The sequence below is a fragment of the Anolis sagrei genome, chromosome 2 (genome assembly GCF_037176765.1).
Source record: "Anolis sagrei isolate rAnoSag1 chromosome 2, rAnoSag1.mat, whole genome shotgun sequence".
NCBI lineage: Eukaryota > Metazoa > Chordata > Lepidosauria > Squamata > Dactyloidae > Anolis > Anolis sagrei.
In genome coordinates this window covers 195221247-195246369 of record NC_090022.1, presented here as the reverse complement: position 1 = coordinate 195246369, position 25123 = coordinate 195221247, and the positions used below count along the sequence as shown (strand labels likewise).

Sequence of the window (25123 nt, the reverse complement as noted above, 5' to 3'; positions counted from 1 at the left end):
GACTGTGCAGGATTCCATACTTCGGACTTTAACAACACAACCGTTCAATGCTAAAACCTCCCGCCAAAATGGAACTGTAGAGAATCTACTGAACAATCCAGTACCTGCCACATACCAGTACTGCCATCTGTTGAGGAGTTACGAATGTGGAGACATTAATTTTCATTCAACCCTTGTATGTTTATCTCATTCCTATCAATATCTGTTTTCATGCTGAAGTATCTCAAATATAAGTTTTCTTTTCCCCCCCTTTAGGGTACATTTTCTTAGGATTTCCAAAGGTAACATTTTAGGGACTCTCTGGATATACTTTTCATTGTTACATTGGATTCTCATATGACTTTGTTTCCTTCTCACTTTGGGCTATTCCCTTCGTATAAGTCAGGGATGGTCCTCCAGATTGTTACATTCCTGCTTCAGGAGTGATTTGAGAGAAACATCCAAAGAAGAAATAACACCATTTCCTTGACTATCTAAGATCACTGTTAAACTATACTTTGTGTACAGGAATTCAGCATGGCAAAAGAAACTTTAGTGAAAACTGTTATTGTAACTAAATTCTGAAATAGTGGGCTGAGAAGGCAGTACAAATGATCTAGTGGTTAGATATTGGCTGACATCTTTTCAGTTTCTGGTATGACCTTTGATTATGTTACTCAGTAATGCACCCTTTTAAAATAGAAATAATAATTTACAGTCTTTGAGTCTTAATTGCTTATAAATATTGTATTAATGTATATGTTGTAATGCTATGAAATACCTTTGGAAGACTGATCTTTAAAAATGATGAAAAAATAGCCTGAATAAATAATAACTCCCATTGTTCTGTGGTGTAAAGCATCCTGTCTCTTAATGGCACTCTATAAATAAAATAAAGTAAACCTTACTTTGTTTTCTCCTCACAGTGAGATAAATGGTATACAAGAACCCAAAATATAGAAAAAAATCAGCATTGTTTCAAAAATGTAATTACTGAAGAGGCCCTCCATTTTTAGTTTGAATAAGGACAGTGTGGAGAAGGCTATGGTTCTCTAGATTTTCTTTGATGACACCTCTCATCATTCTCCAACCATTGACTCTCCTTCCTGGGGATGATGGATGTTGGAGTCTAACAACCACCAGAATTCTCTATTCCTGGCAGAGGCCTGTTGGCTTTCAGATGCTAAACATTTCCATGGATATATTGGCTTGCTTTCATTGTATGTGGTTTGATAATGTGTTGATGAGATTGTGTAGATGCAATAGGCTACATCCCACATACTTATTTTCTGAAGCAGCAAAGCTAAGGATTTGTCTATTGAAAATACTTAAGAGAACAAGAACCTACTCAGTATGTGCCGTGGTTTAACTTTCTGTACATCTGCATTTATCTTGCAATGCTTCAAATGTACTTTCCAGGTTCCAAGAACTTGCAAAACCAAAGGAGGTAAAAGATGTATGGAACCTTTCTCGGTAAGATTGAGAGTTACAAAATTTTATATGGTGCAGAGTTCTTCATGTACACTGCCTCTGTTGTGTCTTTATCTCACTTACACCAGACTTTCACAGTAGCTAAGTATTACAATTGCCTTATTGCTCAAAGGGGTGCGGGGAGATGGGGCTGAGGAAAAGCTGTTTGTAGTCAGGTAGCACATCCATAGCAGAAGCTGCAAGATTTGCACTAGGTTTGCAGTTCATCTCTTTACCACAACACTACACCAATATGAATTTGCAAAAATTGGCTTTTCCTTATATTTGTAACCTACTTTTCTTCATTTGGGTGGATCAAGTTCGAATAAGTATCATTTACTTGGCAATCTCCCATCAAAGCACTTAACAGGATATCAGTAAAGTCTAGGCTACTGTCTCATACTTTCAGACTATGCCTAGACCTGAAATTTTAAAATTTATAGCTTGCCTAACCCAGAACTATCATCAAAACTGGATTTTTTGAAAAGGCACACAAAAATTACAGTTCTGAATGCAGGATGTATTTTACAGCCTGTTAAATAATTCTACTAGATTGCTGAAGAAGCTATGTCCTCAAATTGAACTGAGTAAATGGCTTGCCACCAAAAGAGTGACAAAATGTGATCCTCTCAATAGTACAAGTTGCTCCCAAAGGTAGCAATTCCTTCCATCTTGCACCATGTTCTTGCTACTTTTTGGAAAGGTTTCAATAGTATAGTTTCTGTATTTAAACTTTTTTCCCAACTAATTGAACCTTTACCAGGTAACCTTCAGCCTTCTTTCAGTTAGAACACACAATTCTGTGAAGCTGCAAGGCCATTCAATGCTAATTAAGGTGACCAATTGCAACATTCCCACTTGCCTCCAACAGAGAAGAGTTCTTTCTCCCACCCTGGACATTATTCCACAGATATATAAACCCCACTTGCCTAGTTTCCAACAGATCTCACAACCTCTGAGGATGCCTGCCATAGATGTGGGTGAAACATCAGGAGAGAATGCTTCTGGAACATGGCTATACAGCTCGGAAAACTCACAGCAACACAATACTGTGAATTGTTTGGTTTACTAATATGTGGAGGCAGATCATAAAATTCAAATGCCACTGGCTCCCTTGAAGATTGAGCTGTTGCAGTTAAGTCTGACATGAGTTATGAGCTCTTCTTTGTAATGTGTTTGGAAATTACAGCTTATGTAATATGCCACACTGCTAATATAGGTGGACCACCATATCAACGGATTCAACTATTCACCACTTTAAAACATCCCCCACAAAAAAATCTACAAAATAAACCTTGGGGTGGGTTTTTTTTTTTTTTTTTGCAGTTTTATATAAGGGACAGTGTATTGCTATGCCATTGTATATAATAGAACTTAAGCATCCACAGAGTTTGGTTTCCATGTAAGGTTCTGGAACCAAACGCCAATTGATACCATGGGCCCACTGTATGTCGCACTGTGTGACTCTCGGAATTTTGAATGGCTTCAGATGCATTTCAAAAGTCCCAAAAAATTCTGGTTGTTGCCTGTAAGTCTTATATTAATTGTTTAGCAATGGAGTACTTGCAAGACTACTTACTTCCAGTTTGCAGTTCTGAATAGTTTTCACTCAGATCCTTAGTGGAGGCTATGCTCCATATCCTGATCCTAGCCTAAGGGCATGGTGTTTACATGGGGCAGTTCCTGCCCAGACTTTGCAGTGCTCTCCCCAATAAGCTAATATAACTATTGACATTCTTGCACCTCCTGAAAACCCTGGTCTTTCATCACATTCTTGACCTCAATGCCTTAATTCCATCTCTGCCCCTGATCTTTGAAATTATCTTTGGCTGGGCTGTTTTTCTTTCTTTAGATGATTTATTTTGATTGTATTGATTTCATTTCATGCTGTTTTATAGAAAGTGTGGGGTGCATACCGTATATGTAAATATCACCTGCCACCAGTGAATTCACAACTAACAACTTAATGGCCCCAGTGTGAAAAAACAGGAGTAACAAATTCTGCTTATGCAAATAAAGCACCTTTGGGTATCATTAGTTTGCATGCTTCCTGTCCTCTCCCTCTATGCTCTCTATTTAAAAAAAAATGTTGTTTTCAACCTAAATTCAGTGCAAAGTATTCAATCTAATATTTGCTTTTGTAATGATTTTATTAATACAATTTTAATATAATATCTTACAATAGGGAATGAAGGGTAGTATTTGTTTTGTTCTGTGTCTTCGAGTTATTTCTTACTTTTGTGGACCCTAAAGCAAACCTATCATAGGAGTGTCTTGCAAGATTTTTTACAGTTTGTCATAGCTGTCCTCTGATGCAGAGGGAAATTATTTATTTATTTATTTATTTATTTATATTTAGAGTATTTATACCCCACTCTCCAACTACAAAGGCTCCCAGTTTGAGTGGAAATTCAAGCCATGGTCTCCCAGATTCCTTTTCCAAAATTGAAATGACAGTACCATAGTGGCTCTCTAAATGTGGCATAATCAATTGCAATGGAACTAAATGCATGCTATAGTCAGTATCATAGTCAATGTTGTTCCTTTGAGTTCAATGCCATAGTCACTATCTTTTTAATTAAAATCAGTATTTTATCAATCAAATTTAATATAAGTACAGTTCAAGTTCATTTATATAACAATTGAGTATAAGTAGTGGATTTTGTTTGTTAATAAAGAGTAAGAGAACTCTTATAGAATGTAATAACTTTCACGGAAATTTTATTTTTAATTCCAATAAAATAAAATTTTGTTTCATTTACATATATGTAAATAATTGTATATATTGTTAACTACAAAAACCTTATGAAAATGAAAAGTGTTGTTCTCAAGCAGTTGGCCAACCTGAAAAGTAGCCCCTGACTTCATAGTAGTTGCCTACCCCTGGTTTACAGAGAAAAGAGCTATAAGTATGTATGGATGTGTTTGTAAAACAAGGTATGTTCCTAACAAGATATATTCCTTACCATGTTTTGATTGGTGCTTGCATTCTGTATTCATAACAGTAGATTAGTCTGGGGAAACCAAGAGACGATATGGCCCCTCTCCTTAGGTGCTCTGACAAGTCGACCAAGCCCAAGGATTCTGGCTCTGGCACAACCCAAGGAAAAAATGGATGAAGCTCTCCAGAACAGGCTTGTCTTTTTTCTGCCTTTATTTCCCTTGCATAAAATCATATTGGAAGTGACTGGGAGAGTCCAATATTTAAATAATTATCTGTGTTTCATGGGTCCAATGGGCCATTGGGCAAGTGCTTCAGAACAGTAGTTCTCTCAGTCACAATAAACAAACTTTTGGCCTCAAAAATTAATCAGTTGTTCTCCTGTTTTATTTCTTGATTAATTTTTTTACAGACTTTGATTCTGCTCTCTTTCTTATTTTTACATTCGAATAATCTATGATTTTTTTAAAAACCCTGTTTTGGTGTATGATCAGTTTCCTCTGAGATTCTAAAATAAAACCTTTGAAATTCTTCTTCTGCTTCTGTAATTTGAGGATAATTTGTATTAGGGTTACATTGATAGGATTTCCCTTATTAATATGATTTAGTCAACATTTCATTATATCCTTTGGCTGCTTTTGTTACATCTCTCATCAGTATCAATGCCACCCCATTTCTCTTTATATTTCCCAAATAAAACTATGTAATTGTCTGACTCTAAATGTCTAATTCCTTTCCTAATTTACCTCAAGTATTGCAGTGCTTATTCAGTCCATTTCTTTTTCCCCCATGTCTCGCTTTCCCTGATTCATGCTTCTCACATTCTGTGGGCCCCGTGGTGGTGCAGCAGGTTAAACCGCTGAACTGCTGAACTTGCTGACTGAAAGGTCAGTGGTTCAAATCCTGCTCCTGTTGTTAGCCCCAGCTTCTGCCAACCTAGGACAACACAGCTCTTCGGCTTAGAAATAGAGATGAGCACTACCTCTCAGAGTTAGACACGACAAGATTTAATGTCAAGGGGAAACCTTTACCTTTACTATTCAGTCAATTTCTTTTTTCCCTATGTCTAGCTTCCTCTGATTCATGCTTCTCACATTCTGTGTTGCTATAATGTGTTTTTTTACAGTTAGGACTTTCATAAGGCTTTAATATCACTATGAAAGAAGTAGGATTATATCCATGAAAGCTAAAATAAAAATCAGTTCATCTTAAAGGTGCTCCTGATTTCTTTTCTCCTTCCTATCCCTTCCTCATTTTTCAGCCAAATGCATTGTTTAGAAACACAGTCACTCCAGTGGAATCATCAGAGTGGCCAATCTCTCATTGAAATAAGGGATCTCACTAAATATGCAGAGTTATCTCTTAAGTGAATTATATCTTATTAGTATACTGATACTTATTCTAGAACATTGATGTATTTTGCTCTTTTAAAGCACCTTGATTCTAAATGCTGCTGCTCAGTATAGCAAATTAAAAGTCTAGCCGTAAGAGATAACTAGTACTGCTGGTTTGATGTTACTGATGTGCACAGGCCAGTGTGTAATTCTCTGAGAAAGCGGTTTTCAATCTGTAGGTCTCCAGGTGTTTTGGCCTACGACTCCCAGAAATCCCAGCCAGTTTACCAGCTGGGTTGCTGTGAGTTTTCTGGGCTGTTTAGCCATGTTCCAGAAGCATTATCTCCTGATGTTTCGCCCATATCTATGGCAGGCATCCTTAGAGATTATGAGATCTGTTGGAAACTGGGTAAGTAAGGTGTGCTTGTGTGTGTGTGTATGTGTGTGTATATATATATCAGATCTCACAAGCTCTGAGGATGCCTGCCATAGATGTGGGTAAAACATCAAGAGAGAATACTTCTGGAACATGGCCATACACCCCGGAAAACCCACAGCAACCCAGTGATTCCAGCCATGAAAGCCTTCGACAACACAGTTTGCCAACTGCTAGCATTTCTGGGAGTTGATTGCCAAAACATCTGGGAACCCACAAGTTGAGAACCTATGCTCTAAGAGAATATCAACACTGTTCTAATGTCACTTTTCTTTTCACTTATGTTCCAATATCACCTCAGGGCTAGAAACCCTGGAATTCTTCCAGGAAAGCATTGACAGCTAATTGCTCAAAGTCATCAGTATACATTTTGTGGTGCTGAAGAATCTTAGTATAATGGAAGGCTAAATTTACTTGCAAATTAACACCTGTAGTAGTTTTGGCCTTCAGTTGAAGTGGAAGAAGTTTGTTTTTTCTTACTTTCAATAATACATGTTTTTTTCGTGTCAGAAACAATTTGAGAAACTGCAAGCTGTTTCTGGTGTGAGAAGTGAATAATACAAGTAATAATACATAACATTCATTGTTATGGTAAGTTCATACCATGTTCAACAGTGGACAGATGACATGGATAGTAGTGAAAAGGGTGTAGCATTATTCTCAATTGCCAAAAAGTCTGACTCATGAACTGAGCAGCAAATTCTGCTGAAATGGTAGAATGTTTTAATTTGAATTCCAGAGCCCTTTTAAGTGCCAGCTCATAAAGCACACTGGAACACTTCCTGGAATAATTTAAGTACAACTTTCTAGTTTTTAGATTCTCTTTCTTTGATTTTCCTCTAAAGCTTTTGTTTATTTCTATGGATAGAATAGTCAGATCTCAGGGTATTTGTGCATGGGTACAACACAAACAAGTGTTGTATCTGTGACAGTGGGCATGCTGCAATTTTGAGGCAGAATGAAAAGTATATGATAGTGAGCAGGAAACCGAGGCTATCCTAATCTAATTTTTATTTTTCAAAAAGCAAGCTTCTGTTCCATGCAGCTATGCATTTGAAATTATTATTAAAATACCAACTAAAATCTTAAAAGCTACCAGGGTCACTCAGTGAGAAACAGACTAGACATTAGGGCTGTACAACTCAAGTTTGGTTGTGCTTAATTCATATAACATAAGCACTGGAGATGTGATCCGAAGGTGCAGTACAGACAAGAGGGGGACAACATCCTCCCTTGCATCCTATTTACTTGCTTCCACCTTTACAGCAGAAGTTATTTCCAGTTTTGGGAGCACCTTCATCTTTACTGCTCATCCTGCTTACACAGTAGTTGCCATGCTAGGCCGCCTTCCATGATACCCAAGTATGCTAGGAGCCACGGTGACGCAATGGGTTAAACCCTTGTGCCGGTTGGACTGCTGACCTTAAGGTGGTGGTTCAGATTGGCGAGACAGGGCGAACTCCTGTCTGTCAACTCCAGCATCCCTTGTGGGGACGTGAGGGAAGCCTTCTATAGGATGGTAAAACATCTGGGTGCTCCTGGGCAACATCCTTGCATACGACCAATTTTCTCACACCAGAAGCAACTTGCAGTTTCTCAAGTTGCTTCTGACACGATTAAAAAAAACAAAAACAAAAATCAAGTATGCTAGTATGATTCCTCTTTAACTGCCAGGACTGCAGTCTATGGAATCCTGGGATTTACAGATTGGAGAGAAGGTTTTAGGATTCTCAACCATAGCGCACTATTGCTTCACAAAGCTACATGTTCCAGGGATCTCTAGGATGCAGCCATGTCAGAGTGGCAAAATAGCACTATAGTAGAGTGATGTACAAGAGTGGTGGTGAATTGCTCTTGAGTTTTACTCCAGATTATAAAAAGATAATCCAAAATGCTTTGCTTTGTTCCCAAAATGGATTCCATACTTTGGCTAACCCTTTTAGAATCTGGAAAAAAACTCAGAATGGATTTACTTCACCCCAATATGGAAGCCATTGGCCAACCCTAATTCTTCCCTTTTGTTACAAAGTTGGCAGCAGCATTAATTTGCACAAAAATCTAGTGCTGTGATTTTAGTTTGGCCTTAGGAGTTTCCAAAGAGATAGCTTTGAATACAAAAACTAAAATTATTATAATAAAATGTGTGACTTTTCCATCCATGCACTAGATCTCAGAGAATTCTCGCTTAGGGCTCTTCTACACAGCTCTGTATCCCAGAATATCAAGGCAGAAAATCCCACGTTATGTGAGTGTGGACTCAGATAACCCAGTTCAAAGCAGATATTGTGGGATTTTTGCCTTGATATTCTGAGATATAGGACTGTGAGGGAGGGCCCTAAGTTTCCCCTTTCATGCCCCAAGGCCTGTGCCCATGCAGAATTGTGTCTGTTCATAGATGAGACAGAGCTTTTATGCCTGTCTTTTAGTATGTGCTCAAGTTACTGGTAGCAGAAAAGTATTTTTATTAGGTACCATATTTACTAGAACTGTAAATATTCATGCTTCAAGAACATGATAATGCTTAGACGTCTGGGTATGTTGAATGCTGCTGATGAAGTGTAGGATGGCATCACCTGAATCCTTGGTCCAGTAGGAAACCCATAATAATAAATGCAGCTCTTGACTTAATGTATTATCATACTTAACCTCAGAAATTAGATATTTTCCCCTGTACTTCTTTAGAAATACTGCCAAACCATGTATTAGCAATACAGAAATCGTGGGCTCATACTGTTCCTTTCTTCTATTCCCAACATCTGATTCCTGCCTCTGATCCCTATTTGAACAAGACAAATAGCACTAAACCAGACATGGGCAAACTTTGACCCTCCAGGTGTTTTGGACTTCAACTCCCACAATTCCTAACAGTCTACCAGGCCATCAAATGCTAATCAAGGTGGTCAGTTGAAACATTCACACCTAGCTCCAGTAGACAAGAGTTCTTTGTCCCACCCTGGTCATTCCACAGATATATAAACCCATTTTCCTAGTTCCAACAAACCTCACTACCTCTGAGGATGCTTGCCATAGATGCAGGCAAAACTTCAGGAGAGAATGCCTCTAGAACATGGCCATATAGCCCAAAAAACCTACAACAGCCCAGTCTACCATCTGTTAGGAATTGTGGGAGTTGAAGTCCAAAACACCTGGGAGGCTGATGTTTGCCCATGCCTGTTCCAAACTGTACACCAGTGATAAATCTTGATTTGTAATCTTGGTTTACAAACAACCACAAATAATTATTGTTGTTAGTGTTGTTATTATTATTTTATAAACAGACACCAATAACAGTGAATCACAGTGTTAGAGGTGAGAAGGAAAGGAAATGAGGGATACAAATACCTGAGGATCCTCAAGACTTGTTCACTATCAATTGGACATTACATTTCAACTCACCTGTAAAAAGAACCAGCCTATAATTGACAGTAATATTAGATTAATGGCTGTGATTCAAAATATATGCTTCATATGCACTGCTGATTATAATTTCTCTGTGTTCGTATCAACTTCAGATTTGTTGAAATATTTATTTTTTAAAGATTTTATTATAATTTTTAAATAATGGTATTTGAACCTAGAAGATCACGAACATTTTACTGCCTTGAAGGAACAGAGAAAGCTTAGACTCTTCACCTTTTAGATGGGCCAATTACTCACAATCATTTTCAAATTATCAAAGACAGTCAAGATGAATGAAATAAGGTGGCACTAATATTTTGAACATGTTCTTTTAAGAAATAGTTCACACCTGCGTTGTCTATACTGATATTTTGTGGTGTCTCCTAAGGTCCCTCTTCAAGTACAGCTGTGGTCGGGAGTCCGAGATCTGGCATCGCCCCCCATATCTATATTCTATAATGCCCTCCCAACGAATACTGCAGCTAGCAGAACCTAAACAATACTTAGACATCTACCTGAAACAAAGGTGAGATTCTCCCACTACCAGCTGTCTTACTCTTGTGTTCCAATTGGGTTTTCAGCACAGTTTCAAAGCCTTTAAGAGACGACCCTTCAGAGAGGCTCACATACTAACACAACTCCCAGAAATCCCAGCCAGTTTACCAGCTGTTAGGATTTCTGTGAGTTGAAGGCCACAGCATTTGAGGACCCACAGATTGAGAACCACTGTTCTAACAACATCTCACTTGGTGCTGCCCCTCACACATGTTGATGTTTCCTGCAGTATGTTGTGGTTCCACAATACTCAAAGTTTAGAAAAGTTACTATTTGAGGACATGTCACAGAATTGAGCATGAAGAATGCTAGGGATTGTATGTCAAATAAGTTTTCTAAGCTCTACATAATAGTAATGTATTTAAGAACATTGGGGAAGAGGGTGAATGGCAACAATAAGACTCCTTCTCACACAAATCTCAAACTTCTTCTCATACTTAAGACTCAATTAATTCAGTACTGGTTCCCATCCCACTGCTCAGTGCAAATGGCTTCATTGAAGGAAATTGCTCCATAGATGAACTATCTTTCTTGGTCCAAACCTGCTCTATTTGTCTCTGCGGGAACATAGTCTTCACTGAAGGTAATGGTTGCTTTCCATCATCCTCTCCCAATAACATATACAAACCCCAAGAAGATAGGTCTACTCTCACAGCTCTTGCCTCTAAATTAGTTAGGGCATCAGTTGCTATTTCACCATCAGGCAGTACTGCCACTCAACAAGGTTTTACTCTTGCATATCTTTCAGTGTATGACAGTGTATGTCAATATGCCTCATTCCACAGCTCGTCCTTTTCTGACAATTTGTTGTTTTGTTCAGAGAACTGTGTGGACTTTGGCTGTACTGATCCAAAATCCAATCATAGCTCATTAGATCAGTGATTTTCAACCTGTGGGTCCCCAGATGTTTTGGCCTTCAACTCCCAGAAATCCTAACATCTGGTAAACTGGCTGGGATTTCTGGGAGGTGTAGGCCAAAATACCTGGGGACCCATAGGTCGAGAACCACTGCATTAGATATGTCTTCTGCTGCAGCATATGGTTCTCGCAACAATAAATATATTGTCACTTTTTGTTGGTTGGTATCTCTTGGTGCTGTTTTTTTTACCCCTTTGAAGCCTATCTCATCCATGTAGAATTTAGCAGGGAAAGGGGACAACGAGGAACACTGTGTGACATAATTGGCAGTTTGGTCAATCTTAAATCTCATGATACAGTAGACAGTCCTAAATACTTTTCATTCAGATTCTTTTGAGTTGCCAGCCCTTGCTATATAAGGCAGTGGTTCTCAGCCTGTGGGTCCTCAGATGTTTTGGCCCACAACTCCCAAAAATCCCAGCCAGTTTACCAGCTGTTAGAATTTCTGGGAGTTGAAGGCCAAAACATCTGGGGACCCACAGGTCGAGAAGCACTGCTATAAGGGCTCATTTCTGCTCCCGTGTCCCATTAAGGAGGAAGAGGAACAGCCAAGGAATATTGTATACACTGCAAGTAGTATTGGACCACACAAGCCCTTTATGATTTTGTTGTTTATTTGTTTTGTTTTTTATTTTCCTGTGATATATCCTGGAGGTAAAAATAACCGCCTTCTGGATGGAAATAAAAAGCTGATGCTGGGAATTGCCACTGAATGCTCTGGGACAGCAGAAATACCTGGTTATTGAAAATTTGTTCCCCCAAAATTACAGCAACAGCAGCTAACAACAACATTTAGTCGGTTTTATTTGTTCATAACTCATTTAAGTAGAAGAGATTGCAGCTGCAAAAAATTTGGTTGCTTTGGTGGATTGTTCTACCTCTGTAAAAGGTAGAACTTGTAGACTTGTTATCTGTGACGTGTATCTATATTTATTGTTTATTTCAGTGAGTATGCCATATTAAACTTTAAAAACCCATGAAGTCAGATGGATGAATGGATGTCAGCCTTCAGGCCTTGCAGTTGATCTAGAAATCCCCAAAGGTTTTCATGTTGTTCTCCCTGAAAGACATGCTAATAATTTTTGTCTGGATTGTATCTGCCCATTATATTTTGAATAAAACACATTTTTTACATAACCAGATACTCTCTCTCTCTCTCTTTTTACATTAGAATCAAAGTAACTCATTTTACTGTGCCAATGTTTTATTGTGCACTGGGACCCAGTTCTTTCGTTTCCTCTGCTCCTTGGTTCTCTTCTTGCTTTTCTACTGGCAGTTGAACAAGATGCTGGCCACTCCCCTTTCCCACCAGCTGCAAAACATGGGAGTGAAGTATAGAAAAGGAAAGAGATGAGCAGAAGGAACAGTGAAATGCTGCAGAGATCTCAAGAGAGTCTAGTAATGAGGGAAATGCTTCTGTTTATAGGGAAAAAAATTTTAGCCACTGTCTTTTTTAAGAAAATGGCTAAAGTGGACCACACTATTTGCTGGGGAAACATATAGTAAACATGCTAAGGATGGAAACCTCCTGCTTTGCTTTCAGTGTTCTTTGTGCAAAGACATTTGTATGGAGGAGATTAGCCCCAAACAGCAATTTTGAGGAGTTGCTGACCAGAAATAGACCAGAGAGTGTAATAATAGCAATGTTGTTTCTATAAGCTGCATTTCAGGAGCTGTTTGAACATCATTTAATATGCAATTTCAGTTTCCAAGAAAAACAAGCTGGACACTATGAGCACTTCCAAATTACGTTTTTATTGTGTGATCACCATGAACTGTAGTATTTTACCAGAGATCTCTACGTTGTCCTTAAGTGACCCTTAACAAGGAAAAATGAATTGCATTCATAATGTGTAAAAATTTACAGTCCAGAATTTACTTTTTTGAAGGTGGTGTTGGCATTAGTTATTTCCCTGTCTCTGAGGGAAAGGGTAGTATTATAACATCATAACTGACTCTCTTTCTGTCATCCTGCAACAATGCATCTTCTGTCATAAGCATGGACTGTAAATAGTCACTTTGTAAGCAACCTTTCCAATGCTGTGCCAATATATTTGTGTGTTAAGTGCTAGCTGTATGTACCCCCAATCCTTATTTTGTTTCCATCCCAACAACCCAAGCAAAATTTAATTTTTAAAAGGTGGCAAAGTGCTAAATCCGTGAGCGCTGGAGTTGACTAACATAGTTATGGAACATCATTAGTTACAAATGTAGCAATGCAAATTCTTTCATTTATGTAAGAGTTACCATTTTTATCTGTGTAGCAATTCAAATTGCTAAATGGACTAGCAAATGACTAATGCAGTCAGTTACCTTCTCATGTGCCAGTGAAACAGAAACCATGGTTCCTTGCAAGCATTTCATAGGAGTTTCCAACTTCATGAAATGTGAGGTTTTTAATTTGTTTCTGATGCCACTACTTCCGCTTATGTCGCTGTACTATAGCAAATACATTTCTTCATGATTTCCCAAGTTGATGTATAATAAAAAATTACCCTATAATGAATACTAAGACTCTATAATGAGAGTAATGTATTTTATTATGAATTATGATTTCTATGTGAATTGCGATTAATACATTTTGCATTGCAAATACATGAATACATTTAAATGGCAATTACTTAATTATTAGCTGGATTTGCATCAGATTTTATTTCCTAATGCTGATGTTTTTATTATAATGTATTGATAAAATAACCAACATGCATTTATCTGTTTTTAACCACATTTATTTGTATCTTTTGGTCAGTTGTACCTATTACAAATTCTAATCTTCCTACTTCGCTTTAGGCTATGCCTAAAGGTGTTTGGCCAACCAGAAAAATGGCTTACAGTTCCTCGGAAGATGATGTAGGCCAGTGCTTTGATGCAGGCCGGTGTTGCAGACATTTTGAATGTCTTCCATATGTGCACATTTTATATTAGGCTGTGACAGCAAAACTCATAAAAAGTCTTGTAGCACCTGAAATACTTGTTGTGGCATGAGCTTGCGTGGACTAGCCCCCCTTCACCAACTACATTATCTGGATATTATGATCGCTACTATTAATATATGCCACTTACAGCTGTGTTAGTGGGAGAGCTGAAACAGCTCCCAGCCAAAGGCATGGTATTCCATGCTTATTTTGGAAAGCAGAGGAAGTTCCCAGAAAGTTATTAAAGGTTGCCTGCTTGTGTTTCACTTGCAGACCACGAAGTTCCCCAATATCGACTGTCAGCCCCCCTGCAATTCATTGCAATGCTTCCCCGCGGATTCTGCTCCTTTCCCAACCAAGACCCCTGAATCCATACTTCGTCCTTCCAAGAGAGGTAATGCTACTGCTGCTGAAGCACAGGACACACCAGCAACAGTCTGGCCAAGTGTTTCTGCACAGATTCAACTCACTTCTTTTTTTGGCATATCAAGAGGGGCCTTCTATTAGGTAACTGCTATTGGGGAAAGCTGGCTCAAAGTTCCCCTTCCAGCTTAACTGTTTGAAAACAGCTGAATGCAACAAGCAGTAGCATCGTGTCCCCTGGCTCCTAGTTCTCTGAACATTGAGACAAGCTTAATTTAAGAAGTTAAAAATAACCAGACGTGTAAGAATAAATCTCTGTTGTTTTTGGCCACATGCCTTCTGTGATAAAACCATCCAGGATAAATAGGAAAGAATGATTCATTAGCATTCTGTTTTCTACAGGGGATTAAAAAATCAGAGGCTGAATCAGCATCTGACATACTAATGTACTGGGAAGAAAAATGGTGACAATATATTTAATGCAGTGTATTTATTTATTTTACTTATGCCCTGTCTTGCTGCCAGCATGGGACCCAATGCATCTTGGAATAAGGTTAAAACATGGCTGAGCTAAAAAAATAAACCTTACTAAATTAAAATAAGCTGTCACATTAAAACAGTTAATTTACAGGTACAAAATAATGGAAAAACATTTGCCTCAGTGGGAAGGTACCGCCTTGGTGGCAGGGTAAATGGTACCTCATGCAGTCATGCCGGCCACACGACCTAGGAGGTGCCTACAGACAACATAGGCTCCTTGGCTTGGAAATGAAGATAAATGAACACCTCCTCCAGAGCCGGAGATGAAAGGGGAAGCCTTTGCCTTTGTCTGTGTATTTGTTTTTCATTGTTTCAAAACATTGCATTGTTTGCCTGTGCCTGTATAAAGGCTGGAATCCACTCTGAGTCCCCTCTGGAAGATATGACAGAAAATAAATAAATAAATATTATTGCTCATCCAGCTGTAGTATTCTGGACACATGGAGATACATGTTGGTGTGCAGTTGGCATCAAAAGACATCAGTTGCTACTACAGTGTAAATGATTTGTGAAATATGGATAGGAATATGCATCCAAATGAACATTGGAAAAATGCACAGAAAGCTGTTTATGCACATTGATATCTCTAGCATTTAAGTTTCTATCTTCAGTTTTGTTCCCTAGATGTCCTTCTGTCTTTGCTCCCAATATCTGTAACCCTATTCGCATCACACATGCACAGTTCGTCATTCTCTGGTATGTTACTTCTTAGCCCTGAGGTCTACAAAGTGTTTGGGCCAATAAGTACATTTAAAAGTCTAGAAAACTTTTGTGGATACTGCTACAAACTGGCTGCCATGTTTTATTGACAAAACAGGAGCTATAGCAGTGGTTCTCAACCTGTGGGTTCCCAGATGTTTTGGTCTTCAACTCCCATAAATCCTAACAGCTTTTAAACTGGCTGGGATTTCTGGGAGTTGTAGGCCAAAACACCTGGGGACCCACAGGTTGGGAACAATTGTGCTAGAGGGATCTGACTGCTAACAAAATACAAGTTGTTGAAGGCTTTCATTGCTGGAATTCCTGGGGTATTGTGTAGTTTCCAGGCTGTGGCTGGAAATCCCATTTCTCCATTGGTGCACCTTTCAAGACGTAATGGATAGCTACTTCCACTATGTTCACAAATGTACAAATGCTAGCATAACTAGGGGCTAAACTAGAGTATTGTCACTAACAAGATTCTAGTTTCTATTTAACTGCTGCCATCACAGTCTACTTACATCAGCTCTCCCCATTTGCTGGGGTAAAAGGCTCAGGACCCCTGCAAAAGCAGAAAAAATAAAAATAATAAAAACACTTTTTAAACCTAATAGCTCTTTAGGAATTTCTAGACTCCCCAGAGTGGTTCTGTGGTCACCTTTGGCCAGAAATTTGCCATGGAGTCACATTATGGGACCCACAAGTACCTAGAGAAGTATTGTCTCTAGAAATCTCTAGGACCTCCAGCACAACTCCATGGTCAACTCCCGGCAGTGTCATGCTGGATGACCTAGAGATTCTTAGAGAGAACACTTCTTACTAAAGTGAAATTCTCAAATATGGAGGACCAACTAACTATCTGAACCAATATAATTGTCCACTCAGATTTATTTTCCCATATATAATCTTCACAGAAACCCTGCTTCCTTTGTGGCTCATAGCTCTTGTTCTCCCTTCCTTTTTTGTTGCAATGCACTCCCACTCTGTTCAGCTAATATAGATGGCTAACATCCTGCTACTCTAACTGTTATGTAAGATTTATTAGTCAGATGACATTGCAACCCAGACATGTGTTGTTTCTTCAGCAACACTAATGAGAACAGTATTATGAAAACATTACCGTATGAATTGACAAAGCAACTTCCTTTTTGCGTAAACACGACTAGAACCTTTGTGGTGTAGCTGCACTTTTCTCTTACAAATGACAAGAAGGGCCTCAAATAGAAAAGGAAGTGAATCTATGGAAGATCCATGGCTGAGACACATGCGGTTGGCAGGCTGTGGTGGCTTCCACTTATACCCACCTCTGCCACTAGTGTGAACACCATCCTCCTGTCCCTCTGCTGTGGACACCAATTGTGGGGATTTCTTAGGCCCCTTCTACACTGACATATCATCCAGATTATCAAAGCAGACAAACCACATTCTCTGCTTTGAACTGCATTACTGTATATACTCGAGAGTATAAGCTGAGTTTTTCAGCCCTTTTTTAAGGCTCAAAAATCCCCCCCATGGCTTATACTTGAGTCAAGGTTATTTATTATTTTATTCTGTTATTATTATCATTTTTGTTACATGTATTATTTTACTGTATTTATCATTGTTATAACATTTATTATTTTACTTAATTGTTATTACATTTATTATTTTACTTATTATTACTGTTGTTACATTTCCAATATTTTACTCTAATATTATTCATTACTTTGATTGCCTCAATTAATGTAATTTTATTGGTATCTATTTTTCTTTTGAAATTTACCAGTGGCTGCTGCATTTCCCACCCCTGGCTTATACTCAAGTTAATAAGTTTTCCCAGTTTTTTGTGTTAAAATTAAATGCTTATAGTGGGTGGCTTATACTTGAGTATATATAGTATATGAGTCTACACTGCTGTATAATCCAATTCAAAGCAGATAATCTGGAATTTATATGGAAGAGTAAAGGGGCCCTAGATGCCCCTATGGTTCCTAGGTGGGACTTTATACATCTGTGCCCCCACAGACACCACCACACTTCATTCATTGCTGCCACCAGTGACAATGTGTGTCCAAACATAAGCTTTCTAGTATCCCCTATATAGTGCTTTCAGAGGCAGAAGAGTGCAAAGGAAATATGATTTATAAAATAGAAATTGAACACGTCATAATAGATTCATATTTAATATATCTAAATCCTGACTCGCTTTCATTCTTACTGTGCAAGACCCAACACCCTCCGCCCTCTCTCTCTTTCTCTCTCACACACATTCTAGATAACATTAAGCCTCATTCCAACTCTCCTCTATCTCTGACTTTGACTAAGAGCAGTTCCATGCAAGCATTACAGAGCAGTCACGTTTTAATATTTGAAAGGATGCCAAATGGATGATGGAGCCAGATTGCTTTCTGCTGCTTCAGGGACTAGGGGTGCATTTATACTGTAGAATTACTGCAGTTGGACTCCATTTTAACAGCCATGGCCCAATGCTATGAAATCCTGGGAGCTGTAGTTTGGTGAGGCACCAACAATCTTTGGTAGAGAAATCTAAAGACCTTGTAAAACTACAGCTCCTAGGATTGCATACCATTGAGTTATTTCAGTTAAAGTGGTGTTATATTGCTTTAATTCTACACATTAGGGTATGAATTCTAACTACAGAAAAAGAAATTCCACCTAACACTTGTGGTAAGAGTTGTTCGACAATGGAATATGCTGTGTTAGAGTGTGATGGAGTCTCCTTTTCTGGAAGCTTTCAACAGAAGCTGGATTACCATCTGTCAGGAGTGTTCCTGTATGGAAGAATGTAGTGGCCTTTACAGTCTCCTAACTCTATGATTCTATCAGATAGGATCTGGTGGCTTCAGGGTATTTAGACAGCCCTTTTATCATGTGTGTGTGTATATATATGTATGTAAGTAAGTAAGTGTGTGCATGCGAATATATGTATTTGTGTGTGTCTATCTATCTTTGGATAGCATGGAAAGGGTTAATACCCCTGTGGTGTTTGTTTTGCTGTCTGTGGAAACAAGAAAGGGTGATAAAGCTTCAGTGGAGACACCTTTTCCCCCTGATAACTCTTCCAGGAGTGAATTTCCCTTTCAAGGGGTAGATTTCTCTCATTTCCTGTTCTCTCACTCTTGTGCTTAACTATGAGTTGTATGTATGTAATTCGAGGACTGCCTGTATATCTAATAAACGAGCTGCTGGTATCTGCCTTTGAACTGTTTGTGAAAGCATTCTCTGAAAAGAAAATCAGTTTTTATACATTCTTTTTCTTTCCATAGGCTGAAACACAGATTTCACTGTCTTCAAAGAGAACTTCAGCATCCCTGAGGACTGAGCGTCTAGCCCAGCCAGTAGTGAAGAAGTATTCAGTGTGCTATGATAACAGATGTGTGGAAGCTCCAATCCGCAGAGTAATTCTATGACTTCAGTTCTTTGGGTTTTGGAGAGATTCTTTAATATCAAGATTATTCAAGAGAGCATTTTCAGGCACATGTTTTTATTTCACTTATAAATAGAATAGATACAGCTCTCGGTGAGTTGATATGTGAGGGCATTCATTCTCCTGAAGGCAAAATCTATCTGAAATCCAGAGAGGAAACATTGAGAAATGTGAGAGACCAGCATCCTGCTGGGCTTCAGGATGGGGAAACGGTATGCTTTGGCAGGAAGTCTAAGGTTGGACCCACACTGCCATATAAAACCCAGATTATCTGATTTGAACTGGATTATATGGCAGTGTAAAATCAAATAATCCAGTTTGAAGAAGATAATGTGGATTATTTGCTTTAATAATCTGGAATATATGGCAGTGTAGATCCAGACTACGGCCCTATCTAAACTTACTTTATAAAATCCAGATTATCTGCTTTGAACTGGTTTATATGGCAGTGTAGATTGATATAATCCAGTTCAAAGCTGATGTGGTTTATATGGCAGTGTAGATCCAGTCTAAGAGTCAAGGAAGAGGCATGGAGGAGGAAGAGTCATTTCACTTGTGCTGCTTCGGTGCTCTCAGCCTCTACTGTTCAAACATAATGTCTTTATGGGACAGTCCTTCACTAGCCTCCTTGAGAAACACAGAGTAATACAAGATCACACAGACATTACAAAGGTCTGACTGCTAATGTGAGACTGACTGCCTGTCCATCGCATTCTTTGGTCACACAGTGTTTAATCTCTTGAAGGAAGAAAATCTGGATATATTTGTAGATGCTTATGTCTTTGGTAGGGGCCAAGGTGGTGCAGCGGGTTAAACCGCTAAGCTGCAGAACTTGCTGACCGGAAGGTCGGCGGTTCAAATCCACAAAGTAAGCTCCTGTTGTTAGTCCCAGCTTCTGCCAAGCTAGCAATTCGAAAACATGCAAATGTGAGTAGATCAATAAGGTACTGCTTCGGCGGGAAGGTAACTTTGCGCCTTGCAGTCATACTGGCCACATGACCTAGGAGGTGTCTATGGACAACTCTGGCTCTTCAGCTTAGAAATGGAGATGAGCACCACCCCCCAGAGCCAAACTTGACTAGACTTAATGTCAAGTCAAGACTTGACTAGACTTAATGTCAAGACTTGACTAGACTTAATGTCAAGGGGAAACCTTTACCTTTACTTATATCTGTGGGAAACTTTAGCCACTGCCTTATTTTTAGGGTTCTTATTTGCACAGGACAAGTAACAGAGATCCCATAATTCCTTGTGGTAAACTGCATAGTGTTTTAACTTTCTTGGAAATGCACTGTGTGGAATCCCATGCTTGTTGTTCCTTTTTTTTTTCCTGCTTCCTTCTGTAGGTGAACCCAGCTGCCCTGCAAGCCGTGGCAAGTCCAAGGGTAGTAGAGCTTGCTAAAGCTAAAACTCTCCCTCCTGAATGTGCCCCAGATCGTTCCGCTATGTGGCCCGTGTCATCGGCAGCAAAAAATGCGGTGGCGACGTCTAGACTCGAGGAACTTGCTCTGCCTCCTAAAAGGTGGGGTTTTCTGTGATGACTATGTTGACACCATCTATTTGCAGACAGGCTCTGAGTGCTCCTTAAATGGAGTTTTGGCAAAAAGGAGTGTGGTTTATACTGGTAGGACCCAAAAACCTTATGGGTGTTAGTTTTGATTTTGCTGTGAAGGTAATTGTTTAGACTAACCACTGTTTTCCTCCTCTTTGCACTTGCAGGGCTCCCACCTTCCTTGTCCAGTTTGATCCAGATGCCTTTGTAGTCAAGGATGCGGCTAAGAATGCGTTGTGTTCAGAAAGGCTCAAGCAATTATCACAGCCAGTTAAGCGCTGACTACTCTACCCATACTACCTAATTTGAAGTAAATTAGGAGGAGTGTGCTTATCTTCTTGGCTTTTTAAAAAAATCATTTGTGTTCAACAAGTAGGATCCTGCCATTTTGTGGGGTAGATAAAGGGCTTGTCTTCATCTATCCTTTGCCCCAAAGTAGACTAGACATTGAACCTGGATGTCCAGATTAAGCCATTTTTGCCCTATGTTGAACCAAGTCAGGGCAATCTTCTCTGGAGATTTGCTGAAACTCTGGAGCAGCCCTACACTTCAGGTTGAGTGTCGACAACACAACCACTCCATGCTACCCCTCTACTCAGACCACACCTGGAATACTGTGTCCAGTTCTGGGCAGCGTAGTTTAAGGGAGATATTGACAAGCTGGATTGTGTGCAGAGAAGGGCGACAAAATGATCAAGGGTCTAGAGAACAAGCCCTATGAGGAGCGGCTTAAAGAGCTGGGCATGTTTAGCCTGCAGAAGAGAAGGCTGAGAGGAGACATGATAGACATGTACAAATATATGAGAAAAAGTCATAGGGAGGAAGGAAGCAAGCTTGTTTCGTTCTGCCCTGGAGACTAGAACATGGAACAATAGGTTCAAACTACAGGAAAGGGGATTCCACCTGAACATGAGGAAGAACTTCCCGACTGTGAGAGTTGTTCAGCAGGCCGTTGGATGTGCTTTGAATGCGATTTTCCTGATTCTTGGCAGGGGGTTGGACTGGATAGTCCACAGGGTCTCTTCCAAGTCTATGAGTCTATGATTCTATGATCTGCTCCAGGGTCCATAAGATCAGGCTTGTGTCATTCCCTATTGCTACAGCAAATGGCCACAGAACTTTGGAGGGTTCCTGGCTGTCATCAGTTGCTTTTACTGATCCCTTCCCTCCTTCTGGGTTCCAAAGGTGTCCAGCAATGACCAGGAGGTCTTCTGGGTTTTGTGGCCATCAAGCAGTAGCAATGGGGAGGAAAGATAAGGTGGCAAACTGTTCAGTGAGGCCAAACCCATTGGATGGCCTGAACACCACCCTGCTTCTGTTGTGGGACAGACCTTCTTAGTCCAAGACTGATCCCAAATTATGAGCTATATGTAGATGAGCCATAAGAGGCATTCATTTTTTTCCAGGAAGCCATGGTGGCGCAAGGGTTTAAACCCTTGTGCCGGCGGAACTGCTGACCTGAAGGTCGTCAGTTCGAATTTGCGATACGGGGTGAGCTTCTTTCTGTCAGTTCCAACTCCCCATGTGAGGACATGAGAGAAGCCTCCCACAGGATGGTAAAACATCTGGGTATCCCCTGGGCAACATCTTTGCAGATAGCCAATTCTCTCACACCAGAAGTGACTTGCAGTTTCTCAAGTTGCTTCTGACATGAAAAAAATTGCTCACAGTGGAAATATTTATTTATTATTGTAAACAGTTCCGGGCAACTGTGTCTGATTATTGGAACGCAGGGATTCAATTATAGCTCTAAACCCCTCTAGTTCTCCAAGGCTTGTAATGTTGCTGGAGCTGTATAAAAGATAGCCCAGACTGGTTCTCTGTTACTTCAGAGACAGAGCTAGAACCAGGGAGTAGAAATGGTGGAGAAACACATTTAAGCCACAGATCAGGAAACAAAATATATTGCAATAATAAGAGCTGTTCAGCAGTACATAAAGCCTTGTCTTGGGAGGCATTGAAGCAGAGGCCGGATGACTATCTGTAAGGTTGGCTGCATGTGCAAACTGTGTGCAAACCAGGCATTGTGGATCATACATTTAACAGAGTGTTGAAATAGATTACCTCCAAGGTATCTTCCTATTATTCTATGATCCTGCAATAGCACTTTGGAATTCAAAGGTACCCTTTAAAATGTTATATAAATTATTTATAACAGCTTCCTGAAGTCTAAATGGACTTCAGCTGGCCAGCTTTATCCTGATTAAGAACTCATATTTCTCTGCCAACCAACATGTTTTTTTTAATAAACCATTATAATTTTAATATAAAATGCCTCCTTCACCAAATATGTTGCTATCATCCTCTTTTTTTTAAAAAAAAGAAGAACAATGTAGTAGTAATGTATTATGTGGAAGAGACCATCAAGGTAGGAAGAAAAAAGCCACCAAGGTGGGATGGAGTGACTAGAGGTTAGGTTTAGGGTTACGGTTCCTTCCTTTCGTTAAATCTGTTGGAAGAATTTCTCACTTATCTCAGGTTTATTTATTTATCATGTCAGAAGTGAATTGAGAATACAGTTACAATGCCTAAAAAAACCTTTTAAAAACACAAACAAAGTTAAAAACTTGGCACTGTATTAAATTTCCTTTGACCAGAAGCTAGCCGCTTGGAGTGCCTCTGGTGTGGCTGTAAGAAGGTCCTCCTTTGTGCATGTAGCAGGGCTCAGGCTGCATTGTAGTAAGTGATGTGTGGTTTGCTCTTCTGCACACTCGCATGTCGCAGACTCCACTTTGAGGCCCCATTTCATAAGATTGGCTACATTTCCTGGTGCCAGAGCGCAGTCTATTCAGTGCCTTCCAAGTCACCTAGTCTTATGTGCCCAGGAGGGAGTCTCCCATCCAGTATCAGCCATAGATTGAGGTTCTGGGTTTTAGCCTGCCACTTGTGGACTCTCACTTGCTGAGGTATTCCTGTGAGTATCTCTGTAGATCTTAGGAAGCAATTTCTTCATTTAATGCGTCGACTTGTTGGCTGATATCCGAACAGGGAATGGGCCAGAGATGTCACTGCCATGGTCCTTTCATTATTATATTCTGCTTCCTGTCAGATGTCAGGTAGTGCAATAACAGCTAAACAGTATAATTTCACCAATGGTGTAGGTCATAGGCACCCTGTGATAATGCGGTGTCTCATTTTCATAATGCATTCAACACTTAAATAAAATGGAACAGATATGCAATTGCATCTAAGCCTTCTGGCTGAATGGTCCCTGCATAAGTATGTGTGTGGTACTTATGTGTCAGTGAAATATGCTATCCGTATATAGAGTCCCTTATTATGTGTGACACTGTTGCGTTCATTTATTGGTACTTGTGTGTGCAGGATTGTCCATGGTGATATGTTTCCATCATGTACGTATCATATTTATGTCTGTGGTGCTCATGTAGGGGCTGCTGTGGTGCAACAGGTTGAATCGCTGAGCTACTGAACTTGCTAACTGGAAGGTTGACATTTTGACATTTTGAATCTGCAGGACGGGGTGAGCTCCTGCTGTTACCCCCAGCTCCTGCCAACCTAGCAGTTCAAAAACATGCAAATGTGAGTAGATCAATAGGTACTGCGTCGGCGGGAAGATAAACAGCCACATGACTTAGGAGGTGCCTACGGACAACGTAAGCTCTTTGCCTTAGAAATGGAGACGAGCACCACCCCTCAGAGCCGGAAGGGGAAGTCTTTACCTTTATCAGTCTATCTATGTTTTGTTGTTTCTAGGCACTGAATATTTGCCTTTGTGTCTGTGCTTGGTGGAATCCAACCTGAGTCCCCTCAGGGAGATAGGGTGGAATACAAATGAAGTATTTAAATTATTATTATTATTATTATTATTATTATTATTATTATTATTTAAAACGCTTGTGATTGTGCGGAACAGTCGTGCTGTGCTCCTCCTGTATATATGTGTATCTATGGTATTTATTCTCAGATTTTCATTAAATTTTATGTCAGGTTTGAAATATTTTTATTTCCATAACATTGGTGGTAGAGTTGTAGAGTTGCTGTTCATGTGATTTGGTTACATTGACTCTTTTTGCATATCTTTTTCCTGGATGTGATTCCTTGATTATATGAAAATGCAATGGCATGCAGGGGTTAACATTCAAATTCTAACAAAATCTCTTGACAAATATGGAAAACAGAACAATGTCCTGTAGATTGGAAACATCCCAATTGCTAAGAAATGGAACACCAGGAATTTTAGTAACCACTGGACCATTGCAAACAAAATGATGCTAAAAATTCTACAATGAAGATTTTACCATATTTGGAGCAAGAAATACCAGATGTCCAAACTGGGATTTGGAAAGGAAGATAATCTTGCAAACATACATTGTATAATAGCATGAAACAAATAATTTCAGAGTAAACTGATTTGTGCTGTATGGATTATAGCAAAACTTTTGATTGTATAAATAACAGAAAACTATAGATTGCTCTTAAAGAAATAGGTATGCTACAGCATTTGCTTATCCTAATATGTGACCTTTACTCAAGAAAAGATGTCATGGCTATGACAGAATATGGAAATTTTGGGTCAGATAAGGCTGCATTATATCAAAATCCTATCGTCTTAGCTTGTATGGTCAATGTATTAT

General features: G+C 39.3%; 1 protein-coding gene across 2 annotated transcripts in view; it reads left to right on the top strand.

Moving 5' to 3' along the window:
* The window catches only part of SPMAP2L (sperm microtubule associated protein 2 like), a 35253-nt gene extending 10343 nt beyond the window's left edge, over positions 1 to 24910 (top strand). The window contains exons 3-9 of one of the 2 annotated variants that reach the window (XM_067464314.1): positions 1399 to 1452; positions 4455 to 4583; positions 9948 to 10085; positions 14221 to 14341; positions 18816 to 18947; positions 20323 to 20498; positions 20696 to 24910. In XM_067464314.1, the coding sequence (XP_067320415.1) occupies positions 1399 to 1452; positions 4455 to 4583; positions 9948 to 10085; positions 14221 to 14341; positions 18816 to 18947; positions 20323 to 20498; positions 20696 to 20810 (865 nt within the window). In that variant the 3' untranslated portion in view covers positions 20811 to 24910. The remainder of the gene's footprint in view (positions 1 to 1398; positions 1453 to 4454; positions 4584 to 9947; positions 10086 to 14220; positions 14342 to 18815; positions 18948 to 20322; positions 20499 to 20695) is intronic. The other variant, XM_067464315.1, reaches the window with a different exon arrangement.
* The last annotated feature ends 213 nt before the right edge of the window (positions 24911 to 25123 follow it).